The sequence below is a fragment of the Drosophila teissieri genome, chromosome X (assembly GCF_016746235.2).
Source record: "Drosophila teissieri strain GT53w chromosome X, Prin_Dtei_1.1, whole genome shotgun sequence".
In the NCBI taxonomy this organism is placed as follows: domain Eukaryota; kingdom Metazoa; phylum Arthropoda; class Insecta; order Diptera; family Drosophilidae; genus Drosophila; species Drosophila teissieri.
The window spans coordinates 15037445-15053707 of NC_053034.1; the positions used below are offsets into that span (position 1 = coordinate 15037445).

Genomic DNA, 16263 nt, shown 5'->3' on the forward strand with positions numbered 1-16263 from the left:
ACCAAAAAAAAAACAGAAACAGAAAACAAAAATTAAGAGCGCAACAAAGATTTAAGTTCAATAAATTATTTGTATTTTCTCAATCGCTGCGAAAGTGAACACAATCTGAAATGAGGGGCCGCCACATGGGCCACCATTCAAATCAAACTACTAATTTACTGGGCTCGTGGGACCAAGTCCTACTCCTCCTCCTCCTCCTCCTCCTTCTCCGCCACCTCCACGTGAGAGGTGAACGGTGGGTTCCGCTGGTGCGGTGCCATCGTGATGTGCCATTTGCTGCGGAAGCGGATGCGGCACCACAAACGGCCGCACAGTGGGGCTAAAAGTACTTCTTCATCTCGTCGTAGAGGGCGAGTACCAGGGCGCCGCCCGTGCCGCGAATGATGTTCGATAGGGCGCCCTTGAAGAAGGCCCCGATGCCCTCCTGCTTGGCAATCACCACCCAGCAGTGGGCCGTGTTCTTGTACACCATCTCGGACTTCTTCAGGCCAGACTGCATCATCATGCGACGGCGCACGGTGTCGAAGGGATAGGACGCAATGCCGGCCACGGTGGTGACCACCTGGGCAATGGCCCAGCTCACATAGAAGGGTGTGCTCTTCGGATTTGGCAGAAAATCGCGGCACGTGTCATAGAATCCAAAGTATGCCGCTCGATAGATGATGATGCCCTGCACGGACACAATGAATCCACGGTACAGGCCAATGGGTCCGTCACTCTTGATCACCTTCATCAGGCAATCGATCAGGCCGTTGAACTCCCGATTGCCGCCCTTGCCCACATCGGCGGCCAAGCTGTCGGCGGAAGATTGAAAAGGATGTTTAAAAAACTATCATAGCAAATCATATCGAGTGCAAGTGAGGCGATCGTGTTGACTAACAGCCTCTAGATCTAGATCTAGATCTAGATTGGTTGGGGGGGAACCCAACTCACCGGGTTCGGGCAAAGTCCAGCGGATACACGAAGCACAGAGATGTGGCACCTGCAGCACCGCCAGAGGCCAAGTTTCCGGCAAAGTGGCGCCAGAACTGCTTGTGCTTGTCCACGCCGCCGAGGAAGACCTGTATGGATGTCGTTCATGAATTATAATTACAACAATGATGATATTATGATAACCAACCGATTTGTACACATCCTTGAAGGCAAAGTTGAGAGCCTGGGTGGGGAAGTAACGGATTACGTTGGCCAAGTTGCCGCGCCAGAAGGACGAGAATCCCTGCTCCCTGGGAATGCGAATGAAGCAATCGACGATGCCCTTGTAGCGCTGATCTGCCGCGATCTGCTTGGACACCTCCTGCACCTGCAGGATGAGCTTCACACGCTCAATGGGCGCCACTGCCGTCTTGGCTATCGCCGCCGAAACGCCGCCCATCATGAAGTCCATGAGAAAGGACTTGAGGTCGCCCTTACCATGTCCGCCGCCGCCGCCTTCATCGCCCATGTTGGATTACTGTTTGTTGATTTTAAAACGATGTAAGTTAGCTTCAAAGTTGGTTGGTAAAAAAGGATAAAAACGGGCTTTCACTTTTTCAACTTATAATTTTGATGTCACAACGTAGAGATCTGAACTGTGATAGGCTAACAAGGTTGTGAGCCCGTTCGTCAAATTGACATTCGATTTATTCGGCTTGGCTTACTTTGATTCGCAGTTTTGAAATCGCTGAACGTTTCAGTCCCCATTTTTAGTTTATGCACCGATTTGGCTTGAATAGAAATCGGATATGTCCGAAGAACAGAAATATGATCAATTAACTTCGACCTGCCGAAGTTTACCAACTGCACAAAAGGTCTGCGTAAGTATGCTACTATAATCTACTGTAAACCACATATAAACCACAGTCAAAATATCAAAGATCAGTATACATACGTGCGCAGAAAGAAAAACACAACATTGTACTATTTTTATCAATTTTTATATATTTTTAAACCAACCGGAGTTGAGTTTGTTTGTTTGTTTGTCGTTTCGGAGGCAAAAGAATCTACAGGTCTTCGGCTCGATTCCTTGCAACTGATCGATAACACTGATTTGGCTGGGGAGATGTGGGGCGACCCAGCAGCATGACGGGATATAGTGAATAGCCTAACTAACCCAAACTTAACAATACTAATCAATATCGTCGCTATGTTCGTTCGTCTTTCAGTGTAGTGGGTCTAGTCGCATCAGCTGAGTCGCATCCCTTCTCTGCCCCGAGCATTGCTGTTTGCTGTATTGTTGTTATATTGACGCTGGCCATCGTTCCGTAAATTAGTTCCCAGTTCTTTATAAATAATATAATTTCGTAATTATATCAGGGGGAGGGAGGAAGGGTTCTTGCTGTTATTGCTTGCCGTTGTTCTTGGTAAGAGGTGTTGGTTGCAGATCAAACTTTGCTTTTGCTTTTGCTGTTGCTATTGCTGTTGTTTTAGCTTTTCTCATTCAGTTATCTAACATAATTAGCTGGTAGTGTTTAGTTTTACTTTGTTGTTGTATGTTGTTGTATTTTGCTTGTTTGAATAATTTAATAATTTAATTTACAAGACCTTCTTGATCTCATCGTACAACACAAGCACGAAAGCGCCACCAGTGCCTCTGAGAATGTTGGAGAAGGCGCCCTTGAAGAAGGCACCGGTGCCCTCCTGCTTGGCGATGGTGCCCCAGCAGTGCAGTGTGTTCTTGTAGATGACCTCGGTGGCCTTGCGACCAGACTGCATCATCATGCGACGACGCACGGTATCGAAGGGATAGGACACGATGCCAGCAACGGTTGTCACAACCTGGGCGATGGCCCAGCTGATGTAGATGGGTGTGTTCTTGGGGTCGGGCAGCATACCGCGAGCGGTATCGTAGAAGCCGAAGTAGGCGGCACGGTAGATGATGATGCCCTGCACGGACACTCCGAAGCCACGGTACAATCCAACGATGCCGTCGCTCTTGAAGATCTTGGTCAAGCAGTTGCCCAGACCGGTGAATTCACGCTGACCACCCTTGCCAGTATCAGCAGCCAAGCTGTAAATTCATAGGGAAAGCAATTTGTTAGTTTATGGGGCGTTTCTAGTTTTCTATGCAAATATTGCAACATACCGAGTACGGGCAAAGTCCAAGGGGTAGACAAAGCACAGAGAGGTAGCACCAGCGGCACCACCGGAGGCCAAGTTGCCGGCGAAGTAGCGCCAGAACTGGGTGTTCTTGTCCACACCACCCAGGAAGACCTAAGGTTACATAATAACAACCGGGGCGTTAGTTATTTCCGCTCGCATTGCAGGCAGCTTGTGGTGAAGTGATTCTCACCTGCTTGTACTTGTCCTTGAAGGCAAAGTTCAGAGCCTGGGTTGGGAAGTATCTGATGACGTTGGCCAAGTTGCCGCGCCAGAAGGACGAGAATCCCTGCTCCTTTGGAATGCGGATAAAGCAATCAACCATGCCCTTGTACTGCTTGTCGGGGCTGATTTGTTTCGAGATGTGCTGAACCTGCAGGAGCAGTTTCACACGCTCAATGGGGGCGACGGCAGTCTTGGAGACGGCTGCGGAGATGCCTCCGGCAGCGAAATCCTTGACGAATCCAACAGCATCGAAATCCTTGCCCATTTTGCTGTAAACACATCGCGCAATTGGCCAAAACTCTGATTAATCTCGACAGTTCCGTCATCGCTGATAGTGATAGTGATGGTGGTGATGGTGATGTTGTTTGTTACTTGGTGATACGTGATACTTGATACTTGATAATTGGTGATACCGATGATGATATACCTCTGTGATGTTATGGATGCTGATATATCCCAATGGCATGCGGGTGATGGTGCTTGATATACCCATGCGTTGCATAACGGTTACGATATACGTTTACGGTATTTTTACGGTATGGTGGATGTACGATTCACTTTCTTTACACAGGTGCAAAAGGCACAATAGAAGAATAGCCCAAAGCCAAATGAAAATGTTAAAATTGTCAATGTTCCAAATTATAAACCGAAACCGAAAACATGCACTTTTTTTTATATTTTTTTTTTTTTTTGAAACAACACTACAAATGGTTATAAAACAATTTTGTGGGTGACAGAAAAAGGTTTTAGCGACAAATGAAACTTAAAACTAAACGCGAAAATGGTAAAACATGCAGTACATAATGGGTTAATGTAAATGGCAACTTAAACTTAAGGCTAAAGATGGTTAATATTCGATGCTTTATGGAGACATCGGCGTTTTGGTTACATGTATTCGTTTTTGTGTTAGTATGCGTGCTGGCAATTGCCGGTAAAACTGGTTTAGTGCAAAAAAGGTGAAAAGTTTTATTGGTCGGCTGGTTGCCACGTGGTTTGAATCAAGCTACGTAAGAAGACTACTGTTGGAAAATTCAGTTCTAACCCGTTTGCAGTTTTAAACTACGGAAAATACATAGTATTACGTGGCATAGCATAGGTGCTTATCCAATTTATTTTATCTAGAGCATATGGCATAAATCAAATGCAGTTCTAGCTGAATAGAACGGCAGTTTACTGGTTTTCATTGGGTTAAGTTTGGGATTGCATAATTGCCACACCACACAAACAACAAAAAAAAAAAAGAAATAGAATTGAATTGAAAAAGTTCAATGGAAAACGCCAGTATATATGGGCATTTGTGTGGGTGTGAGCAAGATGGCTATAGGGGCCACAATTCTTTTTTGGCTCTTGGTTTTTTTTTTTTGTTTTTTGGCAGACGGCATTCGCCATTGAAGCGCGTTTCGTTAATTTTAGACTTTCAAGAGCAGCCGCCGCTCTGCGTTAGCCGTGTGGTTTAAATTATATTTTAGCGAAATTAAATTAGCATTTCATTGGCAAGGGTTTTATGTAACACACTTGGCAAAGAGAACTGTGCTTCGGTATTGCTTCTCTTATGTTCTCTTTCTTTGAAATAACAACCGTTATCTAATCGTGTTAAACTTTTGATTGACTGGAAAGAGAGTGAAGCTTTTTCTTCGGCCGCAGAGAGCCGAACTAGAGGAGGGCTCGTGATGTAATAGCCTCAGCTGGAAAAATTCTACAGTTGCACGTGGAAAGCTTCCACCGAAGGCTGAGCAGTTGTAGTAGTATCCACAATCCAGGGTTAGGTTTATTCTTAATTCATTGTTATTGATTGCATAAGACCACCACACACCAGAAAAAAATTGTTAAATGAATGATTCAAGTTAAACTCTTTTGTTGTTTTACATAACCAGGCAGATTTTCTTTCATTGCTCAGGTTGGGTTTGGTTAAGAAACAAAAATAAAATAAAAGCATTGAGAATCACACGCGTATTTTGTAAATGGGCTATGGCTCAATTCGATTCGATAATTGATTTTCAATTTGTTTGCCATACGTACTATTTGTATTTGTGTTTCTATATCACAGCACAAAACCGAAAAAAATTTATCCTTATTCCTTGGAAGTCAGAAGTCTGAACCGGACGGCAACTGAATTGCTTGTGAAAGTTCAGTTTGCCGAAATCGGCCAGCTAGCCTGCTCTGCCTGCGTCGGCGTCGCAGTCGCCGTCATCGTCAAGTTCAGCAACAGATGAGCGAGAGAAGGGGAGAGCGCGCTCTCTCTCCCCCTTTCTATGCAAATGCAGAGTGTGCGAAATTCGGAGAGCCGAGCGCCCACTAGCGGTTGGCAACAGCACGTGTGCGAGCGAGAGAGGGCGAGAGATCGCCGCTTATCAGTGCTGAGAATTCAAGAATTCAATGCCGTCGTTTGTTGCATAAGAGGAAGTCTTGTACCACAAAACTTGTACTCATTAGAAAACACTTTTTGTTTCGTTTTTGCCACGGCCAAAAATGCATATATGGCCAATTGTTTTTCATTTACCCCTTTCGAGGTTTTCTACGGCGCTTTCTAAACGCTTGCCAAAAAGAATGTACGCACAACATTTACATTTGGCAAAGAGCCGACAAGTCAGCTGCGAAGCAAACAGAGCCGTCCGTTTAGCTAGTTTTTGGCCAGATTTCTGAATACAAATAACACGTACATTTACATCAAGGACACTGAATAAAAACTAAGTGTTTTCTTTCGTTACACTTAAATATATCTTTCTACAAGTGCCTAGGGTTTTAGTGATTTATCAAAATTGATATTCAGTTTTGAAAATGTTACTTGTTTAGACTTGAACTTGTTTAAAAGACATCAAAATGCAGTTATAAAATTCAAATACAATAACTAAAACTCTTATCAATTTTTATATAAATAAAGCTGAAGAGTTTAATTGTTTTATTTATTGTTTGTAGTTATATATTCGTTAAGCTATTAATAACATTCGGCTTTATTTCTAAAGATAGGGTGGGCAGCACTGGCAGCACTGGCAGCAATGCTAGCATGTGACTTTGCTTTCTGACGTCCGCCTGCCCCTCTTTCCCTCTCTCTCGCTACATCTCTTTCGCGCAGGCGGAAGAAGGGCGGCAGCTCGAAAAAAAATGCGTGAAGCGATTAGATAAACACTGCTGCTAATACAGTTATTTATATAACTGTCTACGACGCTTTTTCAAGGTCCCGTTATCATAAAAATATTACATAAAAAAGAAGAGAGAGCGCTGGCTAGCCGCCTACAAAAATTAAGAGCGTAAAAAGTGCAGTTGCGGAGTTGCTACAAAAGTGCCTAATTGCCAATATATGATTAAATTTTTATTTATTTATTGCTGAGTGTCCGACGAATCGAATTTCCAAGACAATAAAAACAGGGTGTGGAGCGTTTTAAAAATCACACTGAAAATTTCCGCCGACTAGGCGAGAAATGGAAATGTGATGTGATTCGCCAGGGATATGTAATAATAAACACTAATCTCTAACAAGTGCAAAATCGCGCTAAAAGGCCACACAAAGGGTTACAATAAACATTAAATCACATGAATACTAGACGCACATTAACGATTGACGTCACATGAGACGTCATATGGGAATAGAATAATAATAGAAGAAATAAGAAAACTGGGGAAACCCGTTTTCTGCTAGAACTTTTTACCTTTAATAAAAGAAAGCAGGTCAGAAGAGAAAGGGAGGGCGACCAAAGAGAGATAGTTACATTACTCTTAAGATATAAAACCAACTCTATCTCTCTTCCTCACACACACATACCCGCTAAGTACTTGCACGCGCAGCTGGTGTCTGGCATGGGAGCGAGCGAGAGGGCGCTAGTGGCACATGGAATTTATTTGCAAATGTGTGCATGAGTGTGACTGGGCGGTAGAACAATCAATTGCCACGCTTTTTACGATAGAATAGCCCGCATTTAGTCTATTTAATAGTATATCTGTGCAAATGCAGGTCAATTTGACTCAAGAGCAGTGCATTCGCTTGCAAATAATATCGCAATTGATGTGCAAAATTTTTCGTACCGACGAGCCGGCCTGCCAACTCGTTGCCAGTTGCGTAAGTTGGCAGTTCCAGCGTGGTTGCAAAAAAAAAAAAATGGGAGAAAATGATCCAGCGTGGCTTCTATAAATTTTCTTTTCGGCTATTTTAAATGAACTTTGGATTGGAGCAACCAAATACCGCATAGTACGCTTATACGCTCAATTTATTTCGTGTTTAATTGAAGGCAAACACCAATGCGGCACATTAACTTTCCGCCAGGGTTATGTAAGCACTTTTCGGCTATTTTCAAGTCCCATTTCGGGAGTTCTTTTCGATGAAGTCAAACCAGAGCTTCTTGCCGAACATAAAAAAAAACGTTAGTATAACCACCACCGACACAATAAAAAAATTAGCACATTACATAACTACAGAATCTAGCGCAAGGTGACGTGAATTAATGGGAGAAAAAAAATCAATGGCAGGTACGGGGCACACCGTCTCTTTTTTTTGTCAAGCAAAAGAGCCTCGGAAATGTGGTAGATATAGAAAATAGCACAATACCTTCAGTTGATAACTTCTCACAAAAGTCACAGAATAAAAACTTCTTTTGCAGAATCAGACGAAGCCGCGTGCTCACTTGGCGAATGAAATTCGTAAAGTGGTGGGGGTCTCTGGGGCCCTGTGACTTGGGGATGAAAGCTGCAAAAATACCGCATATCGATAGTTGCTTGCGGAAATAAATGTATATTTTTAACTGGTATTTATTGGGCGAACTATCGATATTCAGCTAGATTTCTTATTTCATTCCTGATATTTTTGTAGCTCACTATTACTATTATATTTTATATTATATACTTTTAATGTATTTTGGACCAGTAAATGAGCTTTTATTATAAAATAAAAGCGAATGGGAACTTAACCTGTTCTGGTATTGTAAAGCGTTCTGTTATATGCTATCGATATTTTCTGAAACCTTAAGAATATTTTTACCGCGACCCTGGCATTATTAATATATTTTCATATGGCGAGTGCTGGGTCCAATACAATTAATCTGCATTTTGCAAATTATGATGACAACAAGTTTGAACATATTGTATTTTTACCAAGATATTGTTTAAAATTTCGTAATAACAGTATTTATGGACAAATTAAATAATTGTCCAAAAGTAGAATGTCTTCCCTCGTTGAATTTGTAATTCTCCATCAAGCTCTATTAAAATCTGGCAACCTTAATTTTTGGCCATTTTTTGCAAAGTTGACCAATTTTACAAAATTGGTCAAAAAAATTGGCAGAAAATAAAACGGATAGTTTGCAATGTTATTAAGCAATACAAAACAGTCATAATTTTATCTGTGCGACTTCTTTTTGCCAAATTATGGAAAAAATAACATTTTCGTTCTCTTTTAAGCGCTGCTGAAAAAAAATTTGCAAAACTGGATGGATAATGCACGTCTTATATACGAAAAATCATTTATTGAGTAAATTTCTTTTCGATTTGTTTTTCACATGTTCACAAAATTGTATTTGAGTTAGTTGTATATCTGGTTTTCTAATATTTTCCTTGGCCTTGGGATACAATTTAGTAAGCTTTTGTGTCTTTTTATTTGCTGAATGTGGGTCTTGTATACGGTAATTTCGTATTGAGCGCTAGCAATATTAACATTTAGTTACACCGAAATGGGGAAAACATCTTACGCAGATTAGTATGTTATGTATACACCTATGTATATCTAGTTTTTGAATCAGCACCCTGGGACTGGCCAGAATACTAGGAGTTTTGGGCGTGCTGAGGGGTATGGCAATCAAATGAAGAAACTTTTTTGTTTATGAATTTGGTATGATAGTTTGGATAGGGGTACAGGTAAAGGTAAAATTGGTAAAGGGAAAAGTAAGGGTGAACAAATGCAAAGTACTCGCTAGTAAATACTGGGGCCTCTAAACTATGACGACACATCTAGACATCGAGTCCTATGTCCTTTACGTGGTTATCTAGCTTACTTTCGGGTACATATTCCATGGCAGATACAAAACATACACAGAGTGGATATTTGATATATGTATAGTATATTGGTTATCGTGTACCGATTGTGATAGCGTTTTGCTTGCGGTTAAAAGACAGTTATACAATGTAATTGGGAATATAGTTTTATTTTCATCCTATTTTTGTGATTTATTTGTTTGATTTTTTTTTTGGTTTGTTTTTGTTTAATTTTTTTTTTCTTGTATAGGAAACAACAAAAATGGACGCAAAATTATTGTTATAGTAGTATTCATGTTTACCCATCTTGCTTTTACGTTTAGTTAACTATATAGGAATATGCAAAACGTACACTTAATATATTTTTTTTGGTTTTGTTTTTCGATTTTGTTACTATTTTGTTTCTTATCGATCTGATACTATATAAATGCAGCTCTAAAACTTGTTTTCTTTGACATTGTTTTGTTCCATCTTACTTTCGTTTTATTTACTATCTTTCGATCTGGCGGCATCTTGCATTTGTATATCTCTTACGCTTTTCAAATACATTTAATAACATTTCTATAGAAATATTCAAAGCTGAGGTAGTTAATTCATTCATTTATTCTTTATTTTAGTTTACGTTAGGTTATGTTAGTTTAGTGTACTCCATATATATGATCGGTGTTGTTAGTTAGGTATACATCTATGTACTCACACGCTATTTGAATTTATCTGACGACTTTATCTCTTCTCAAACTCACAATAAATTCATAATTTAGACGACTGTTTGAATAGGGGGTTACGGATCATTAATATATGTGTATGTCTGGTACAGGGACAACATCGAAAGCCTCTCGAAACGATCGGGATATAGGATTTCGGTATCGAAGCCGATTTAGAAAGGAGAGGGGAAAACCAATTACTGAAAATCAAAAAATACTGAACTACAACGAAAATAAAAAGAAACCAAGGAACGAATTATTGTTTTTTTTTGTGTTTTTAATAATATTTTACTCTTTTTTTGTTATATTTATAATATTTATAGATATTTTAGCTCTGTAATGTAGATACAATGTACAATGTAGATACATCCTGTGTCGTCACATCATCCTCATGTAGATTATGTGTAGATTAAATGAACTTAACAGTAAAATGTAGACGACGCAAAAAAAAGCTCTAAACTAATTTATGTAAGAATAAGGATAAATTTAAACATAATTAATGTAAAAATAGTGGTATTTTTTTGTAAGTTTTCATCTTTAATTTTATGTTTTTTTTGTTTTAAGCTTTAGTTTATTATGTGTAAAGTGGTTTCTATATAGTTTGCTCGCCGTTCAAAAATTGAAAAAATTATGTCTGCGGGTTGGGGTTCCGATGAATGGGGGTGGCGGGGTGAGGGGGGATTGCTTAAGGACTCATGGGGGGTTGGGTGGCCAGCGGATGGTTTTAATTATAAACTACTATCACACAGGCAAACCAGGCGCTGGATGGACGAGAAGGGTGGGTGGGGGCTGATTAAATGGAATTGGTTGGGTGGTTGATTGATTGGATTTGATTTGCATTTGGATTTATAGGGGCTATGGGGACATAGGAATATGGGAGTGGAGTGTTTGGTTGGCTGAAGAGGGCGGCAAAATGATATACACAACAACAAAATTATAAAATAATCAAAGTAAATAAGCGGGAATCGCAGATTGATTCCCATATGGGTAGTAAGATATCAATCGGAAATCATTTTTCAATGTGCCAAATAAAATGCAATAAACTGACTACTCAACGCCAGTTTTATTGATTTATAATTTATATAGAGTTATGCATGGTTATGTTTTATAGATTACGGTTTTTAGTTAGATTTCGGTTATAGAATATAGTTTGATGTTGCATGTGGGTGGTGAATGGGTGTGTGAGTGTGTGTGTTTGCATGTTTGTGTGCATGGGGGGAGGGGGTGGTGGTGGTGGTGTTAGTGTATATGTGTGTGTGTCTTTGCAATAAATATAACGGTAACTAAATATATGTTGTAGCTCAGTCTCCAGTTGATTACCGTATATAATCTATTACAAATCGAAACAATAAAAAATATATATAGTATGTATATATATATAGGTATATATATGAATAATATTAAATAAGGACTATTAAATATATATGCATATATATTCAAAATGCTTGAAATGTACAAAAACAAACAAACAAAGCTCAGTGGTTCGGGGGCAAAGAGACTCTTTTTGAACTAGTTTTGCTTTCGCTTTTCTCTCATTCTGTTTCGTTTCGTTTCGTTTGCTCTCCTTTTCCTCTCCGTTCTATCCTCTTTTCTGTTTTCGTTTCGTTCCAATGCATTGTCTACATCATACATCATTTTCATGCATTTTGATGTTGCGTGGTTGCTATTGTACATTTACAATACGAATAGGGGTTTCCATATCGAATTTTACATAAAGAATTTTGTGTTTTTGGGGTTGTGTGTTTTCTCAAAACTTTGGGTTCATTTTCCCTCGGTTGCTGGGTGTTTTTAGTTAATGCTTATCGCTTTTTTTTTTTTGGGTTTCATTTTGTTAGATTTTTGTTTTTTTTTAAGTGTGTGTTTTGTATGTGTAAACTTTTTTAGTACATTTTTCTTACTGCTGACACAATAGGTTTTTATTATTTTCCATTTTTGGATCTTAAATGCTAAAAATATATAGTAAATGTTGAAAGTTTTATTTCATGTTTTCTCTTCTCAAAAATGTTTTATATTCAGTTTCGGTTTAGTTAAGTTAGATTTCAGTTTACGATTTTTGTTTAACTCGCTTTCTGTTGATTTTCTTGTACATTTAGTTGTTGCGAATCGCATGCGTTTTCCACGCGTTCCGCTGTTTCATTCCATGCGTTCTGCGTTTGATTTCAAATTTTAGTTGGTGGTTTTTCGTGTCGTATTTCAGGGTGAGTTGGTTTTTAGTTTCCTTTTAGATCTTTTCTGTCTGCTTTTCTGACTAACTTTTCCGTCTGCTCTGGATTTGAGTTGATTTTGCGTCCAATTTTCTTTTCGAAACTAAACAAAATAATGAACCCCCAATTTGAATTGATTAAACTTGTGCTGTTTTGTTTTATCTTCCCGAGGATTGCTCAATCCTCTTGGTTTAGTTTACGTACTTATTACTTGCGATTTTCAATTATTCGTTATATTCTCGTTTTTTTTCTTTTCACTGTGAGTGGCGGCTTGGCTTTTTGGGCTATTTGCTCTGCTTTCTTCTTGCTTTCTCTGCGCGTCTAACGGTTCTTTGCATGTTCTTCTGCTTCTTTCTGCTCTATGTTTGCTGTTTCTGCTCCTGGTTTTTCGGTTGTCCAGCTCGACTTATGGTTAAACTCGCTTTATATCGTTATCCCTATCGATAATCCTTATCTTCGCTTTAATAGAATGTCTCATTGATCAACTGTTCCTCTCTCTGTCTGGCTACCTAACTTGGCTGCTGCTGTCTCGCTCTTTAATTTTTACGCGCCTAACAATTGAAGAAAAAACAACTTCGCTTCATTTTATGTATATGCCTAAAGAAATCTTCCGATAGGTAAAAACTCCCCTCTCATAATAGACAAAAAAATTAATGTATTAGAAAATAATAAAACTTGATTTGTACTCATGTTTGTACCGCTAAAAACGTTTTTCCCTTCTTTCATTTAGTTTTCCTTTGTAAATATTTATATATATGTACATATATAAAAAAATATTCCTTTTCAAAAAAGTATTCTTCCCTTAATCCGTGTTTCATAACATTTTTTATGCTTGTAAAAAGAGTTTATCATTTTTTCATCGATTTTGACATCGATTACCTCTTCTTTCATTCATATCATATCATTTCACTGCATTTTTAAAAAGAGTACAAACTTGCTTGTTTTTGTTTTATGTTAAATTATAGTTACAAATCAAAACTAAATTATACCATCTGAATTCCTGTAGCAAAGCAAATTGTTGTTCGTATTATTGGTGATTGTTCATATTCTGATGTTCTTCCTAGGGTTTTTATTCCTGTCTTTTCCTATTCCAAAGAAATCGGTTGTCAAAGTACTTTTGTGGGTTGGTGTGTGTTTTTGTAATGCTGGTTCTTGCGCGTGTGTGTGTTTGTGTATAAAATGTACATCAAAAGCATTTTTTTAAAATACGTTTTTTTTTTTAATTTTAATTTTTTGTTTTGTTTTAGTAAGTAGTTTTTATAGTTTAAATAGTTGTTAAATTTAAAAACGAGTTTATCACACCTTAAACGTTATCAGTACTTGGCACAACTTACAACACAAAAAAGTACTTTTCTCATTATTCTTTTTCATTTTTCCCATTTTTTTTTTGCTCAACGGGACAATTTTCTTCAAAGTTCTCGGAGAAGAAAAACTGCACAAAATCGGCATAAGGGTTGGAAAATGGTTGGAAAATATAGAATACGAAAATGCAATATTTGGAAATGGTGGCAACCTTGTAAGTAGATTGTACTCCAAAAGCTTTGTACACTTGTTGTCAACTGTACTCTGGGATTTTCAAAATGCTACCCTCATGCCAGTTGGATGGTTTCTTTGAGTTTTGCACAATTTTTGCGTTTTCCGATCTCGATTTCCCATTGGGTTAAAATTTAACTTGCTCTTGCTCTTGCCTAACTGCCTTTCATGTTTCGCATTCTGTCGTCCTAACCGTTGCCTCACTTTCCTACCTGCTTTAATAACGATATAAAATAGCCTCTAAATACTAAAAAATAATTTCGTTTCTGCTTTTCACACAACTCACAATCGCTTTCCTCTCTTCGCTCCTCAACTGAGTTCTCTTTCTACATCATTATCATAATCATTATTCTTATCTTTGTTTTCGTTTTTAACGCGCACGCTAACTCACAAGTTTTCTTTTAGTTATTTCCTCGATCTTTATCGTCATTTATTTTATGTTTATCGTGTTAAACCCCCTGTCAAAATAAACCAGAGCTATAGCTAAATTATTAACTCGTCCCTTTCATCGATCTGACTTTGCTTTGTTTCAGCATTTGGAATAATAATTTTCATTTCTTTGTTCTTTCCTTTTTGGAATCTTTTAGAAAAATTCCGTTTGTTCTTTATAAATATCGTATTTAAGCATAGTTCCACATATCTATATATAGATATATATGTATATGTATAGGTATTTATATTGACAACTTTGGACATTTTTCAATTGAAAAAAATTTTAAAAGGGTATCGTTCGTTAATTAGAATAATTATTCGTTAAAAACAAGTGACAAAATTGATTATATTTATATACATATATATAGATATACATATATAGATTCTCAAGTATAACAAAACATAATGTCACGCATTTTCAACATACACATATATATCGCATATATACACATATATAGCGGCTTGATACTCGTATATAAAGATCAATGGTAAATGCCCAGCAACATTCTTATATACACTTCCCATCCCATCCTAATCACTTCCTCCTGCTCCTAAATCTCCTATAGCCCTCTCTTCTAGGTTGATCTGTTTTAAGTCGGTACCATATGGACCACATGAACCACATGGGCCATATGAACCCTTATGGTCTGGGTGGGGAGTTCGAGTTCGACCCAAAACTATTTCGGGTAGGGCTTTGGTGGGTGAGTGAGTGGTTGTTGTTTGATTGGTTGCTGTGATTCGGTTCGGTTCGGTTCGGATTCGGATTCGTTTTGATTTTGGCTCTGGGTAACTTTTGAAAGTAGTTCCTTTCGCCTGTTTTTTGTCTTTTAGAAGATACCTCATCGAGATGCGTTTGTTTCGATGTGCGATTTGGTGATATGACTTCTCCAAAGCTTGTTTTTTCTGATTCCGGTTAGATTCTTATGGTTTTGTTTTTGTCAATATTATGTTTTGTTATTTGGTTGCTTATAATATACATTTAATTTGTAGGAGAGGTTTTTTTATTATTCGTTTTTACTCATTAGGATGTTTTAGCATTTATATCCATTTTTACGCTCCGCAAGTTTGTTTTTATTTTTATTTGTTTATCTTTTTTTGTTTTTTTTTTTTTGTAGAAGATAATGCACTTACATTGAGGTATTTTAATTACTTTTTCAATCTTCTTCAAATTTCTTCATCTTTTCTGCTTCTGTTTGTTTTCTTTTGTTTCTTCTTAAAAAAGAACAAAGAAAATGTGATATTTCATAAAATTGGGCTGTCCTAAAGCTTGTACACGCTTCTTGTTGGCTTTGAGTTTTTGTCCAAAAATTTTGTCAATGTCATTTGTGTTCCAAAGTAATGTGCCGCTCAAAAGGTTTTCGTTTTGTTGTTAATTGCTTGACCGAAATGTTATGTGTTTTAGATTTTCTTTTTGCCGAAATGTCGAATTTGCCTTGATTTTCTTCATGTGGTGTATTTAGTTTTTAGAACTGTCTGCCTTCGAAGCAAGTGTTATACAAACAAAAGGGTTGGATCGTTTGGGATTTCAGGGGGCTTTGATTTGATTTGATTTGGTCGACTGTCCGTCTAACTATTTCGTAATATTAACTCTATGGAATATCAATTAGTTTAATATTTACGTTACACAAAAAAAAAACTGTATAGTTAAAAATTAGATAATAGCTATCTCAAAACAACACAAAATTGGGCTATTGCTATTGTTGCTTGTTTTGGCTGGTGTAGTTTGTAGTTTATAGTTTGATTGTTGTTGCTCCGATTCAGTTACTTGGGTTGCGGCCTCTAACTATGGGAATTGGTCGTACGGGGGGTTTGGTTACGGGAATGGTTATATATTTTCTGTTTACGCTACGATTACGATCTCTACGAAATGCATCCTTCGGTTTTGATTGCTTGGCTGTGGCTATGTGTTAAGACTTTGATTTGGGTTCGGATTGGCTGGCTGGTTTATGTTCTTGTTATGTAGAGCAGTGTCCCATCCATGTATAACAGCTTGTCTCTCATACACGCTCAAACGTTATAACGTAACACTTAACGTTAACGATCGATTAAAAAAAATTAACATTTCAGCACCGTTATTTCATATCTAGTTAGTTTTGTTTTCATTTCAAGGCAAACACATTACAATAGTTTCT

General features: G+C 38.0%; 2 protein-coding genes across 3 annotated transcripts; both read right to left on the reverse strand.

The window, feature by feature from the left end:
- Positions 1-50: 50 nt before the first annotated feature.
- LOC122624939 (ADP,ATP carrier protein) lies at positions 51-1601 on the reverse strand. The gene is made up of 3 exons (XM_043804719.1): positions 1121-1601; positions 934-1061; positions 51-794 (listed from the first exon to the last, which is right to left on the reverse strand). The coding sequence occupies exons 1-3, from the start codon at positions 1439-1441 to the stop codon at positions 320-322; spliced, it is 924 nt and encodes a 307-aa protein (XP_043660654.1). The 5' UTR covers positions 1442-1601; the 3' UTR covers positions 51-319.
- A 293-nt stretch (positions 1602-1894) lies between these two features.
- Positions 1895-7976, reverse strand: LOC122624940 (ADP,ATP carrier protein). 2 transcript variants are annotated; one of them, XM_043804721.1, is made up of 4 exons: positions 7841-7976; positions 3269-3569; positions 3062-3189; positions 1895-2986 (listed from the first exon to the last, which is right to left on the reverse strand). In XM_043804721.1, exons 2-4 carry the CDS (start codon positions 3563-3565, stop codon positions 2512-2514), a joined length of 900 nt encoding a protein of 299 aa, XP_043660656.1. In that variant the 5' UTR covers positions 3566-3569; positions 7841-7976; the 3' UTR covers positions 1895-2511. The 2 variants fall into 2 exon arrangements, with proteins under 2 accessions (XP_043660656.1, XP_043660655.1); XM_043804720.1 differs by lacking the exon at positions 7841-7976 and adding an exon at positions 5320-5466.
- Between the last annotated feature and the right edge of the window lie 8287 nt (positions 7977-16263).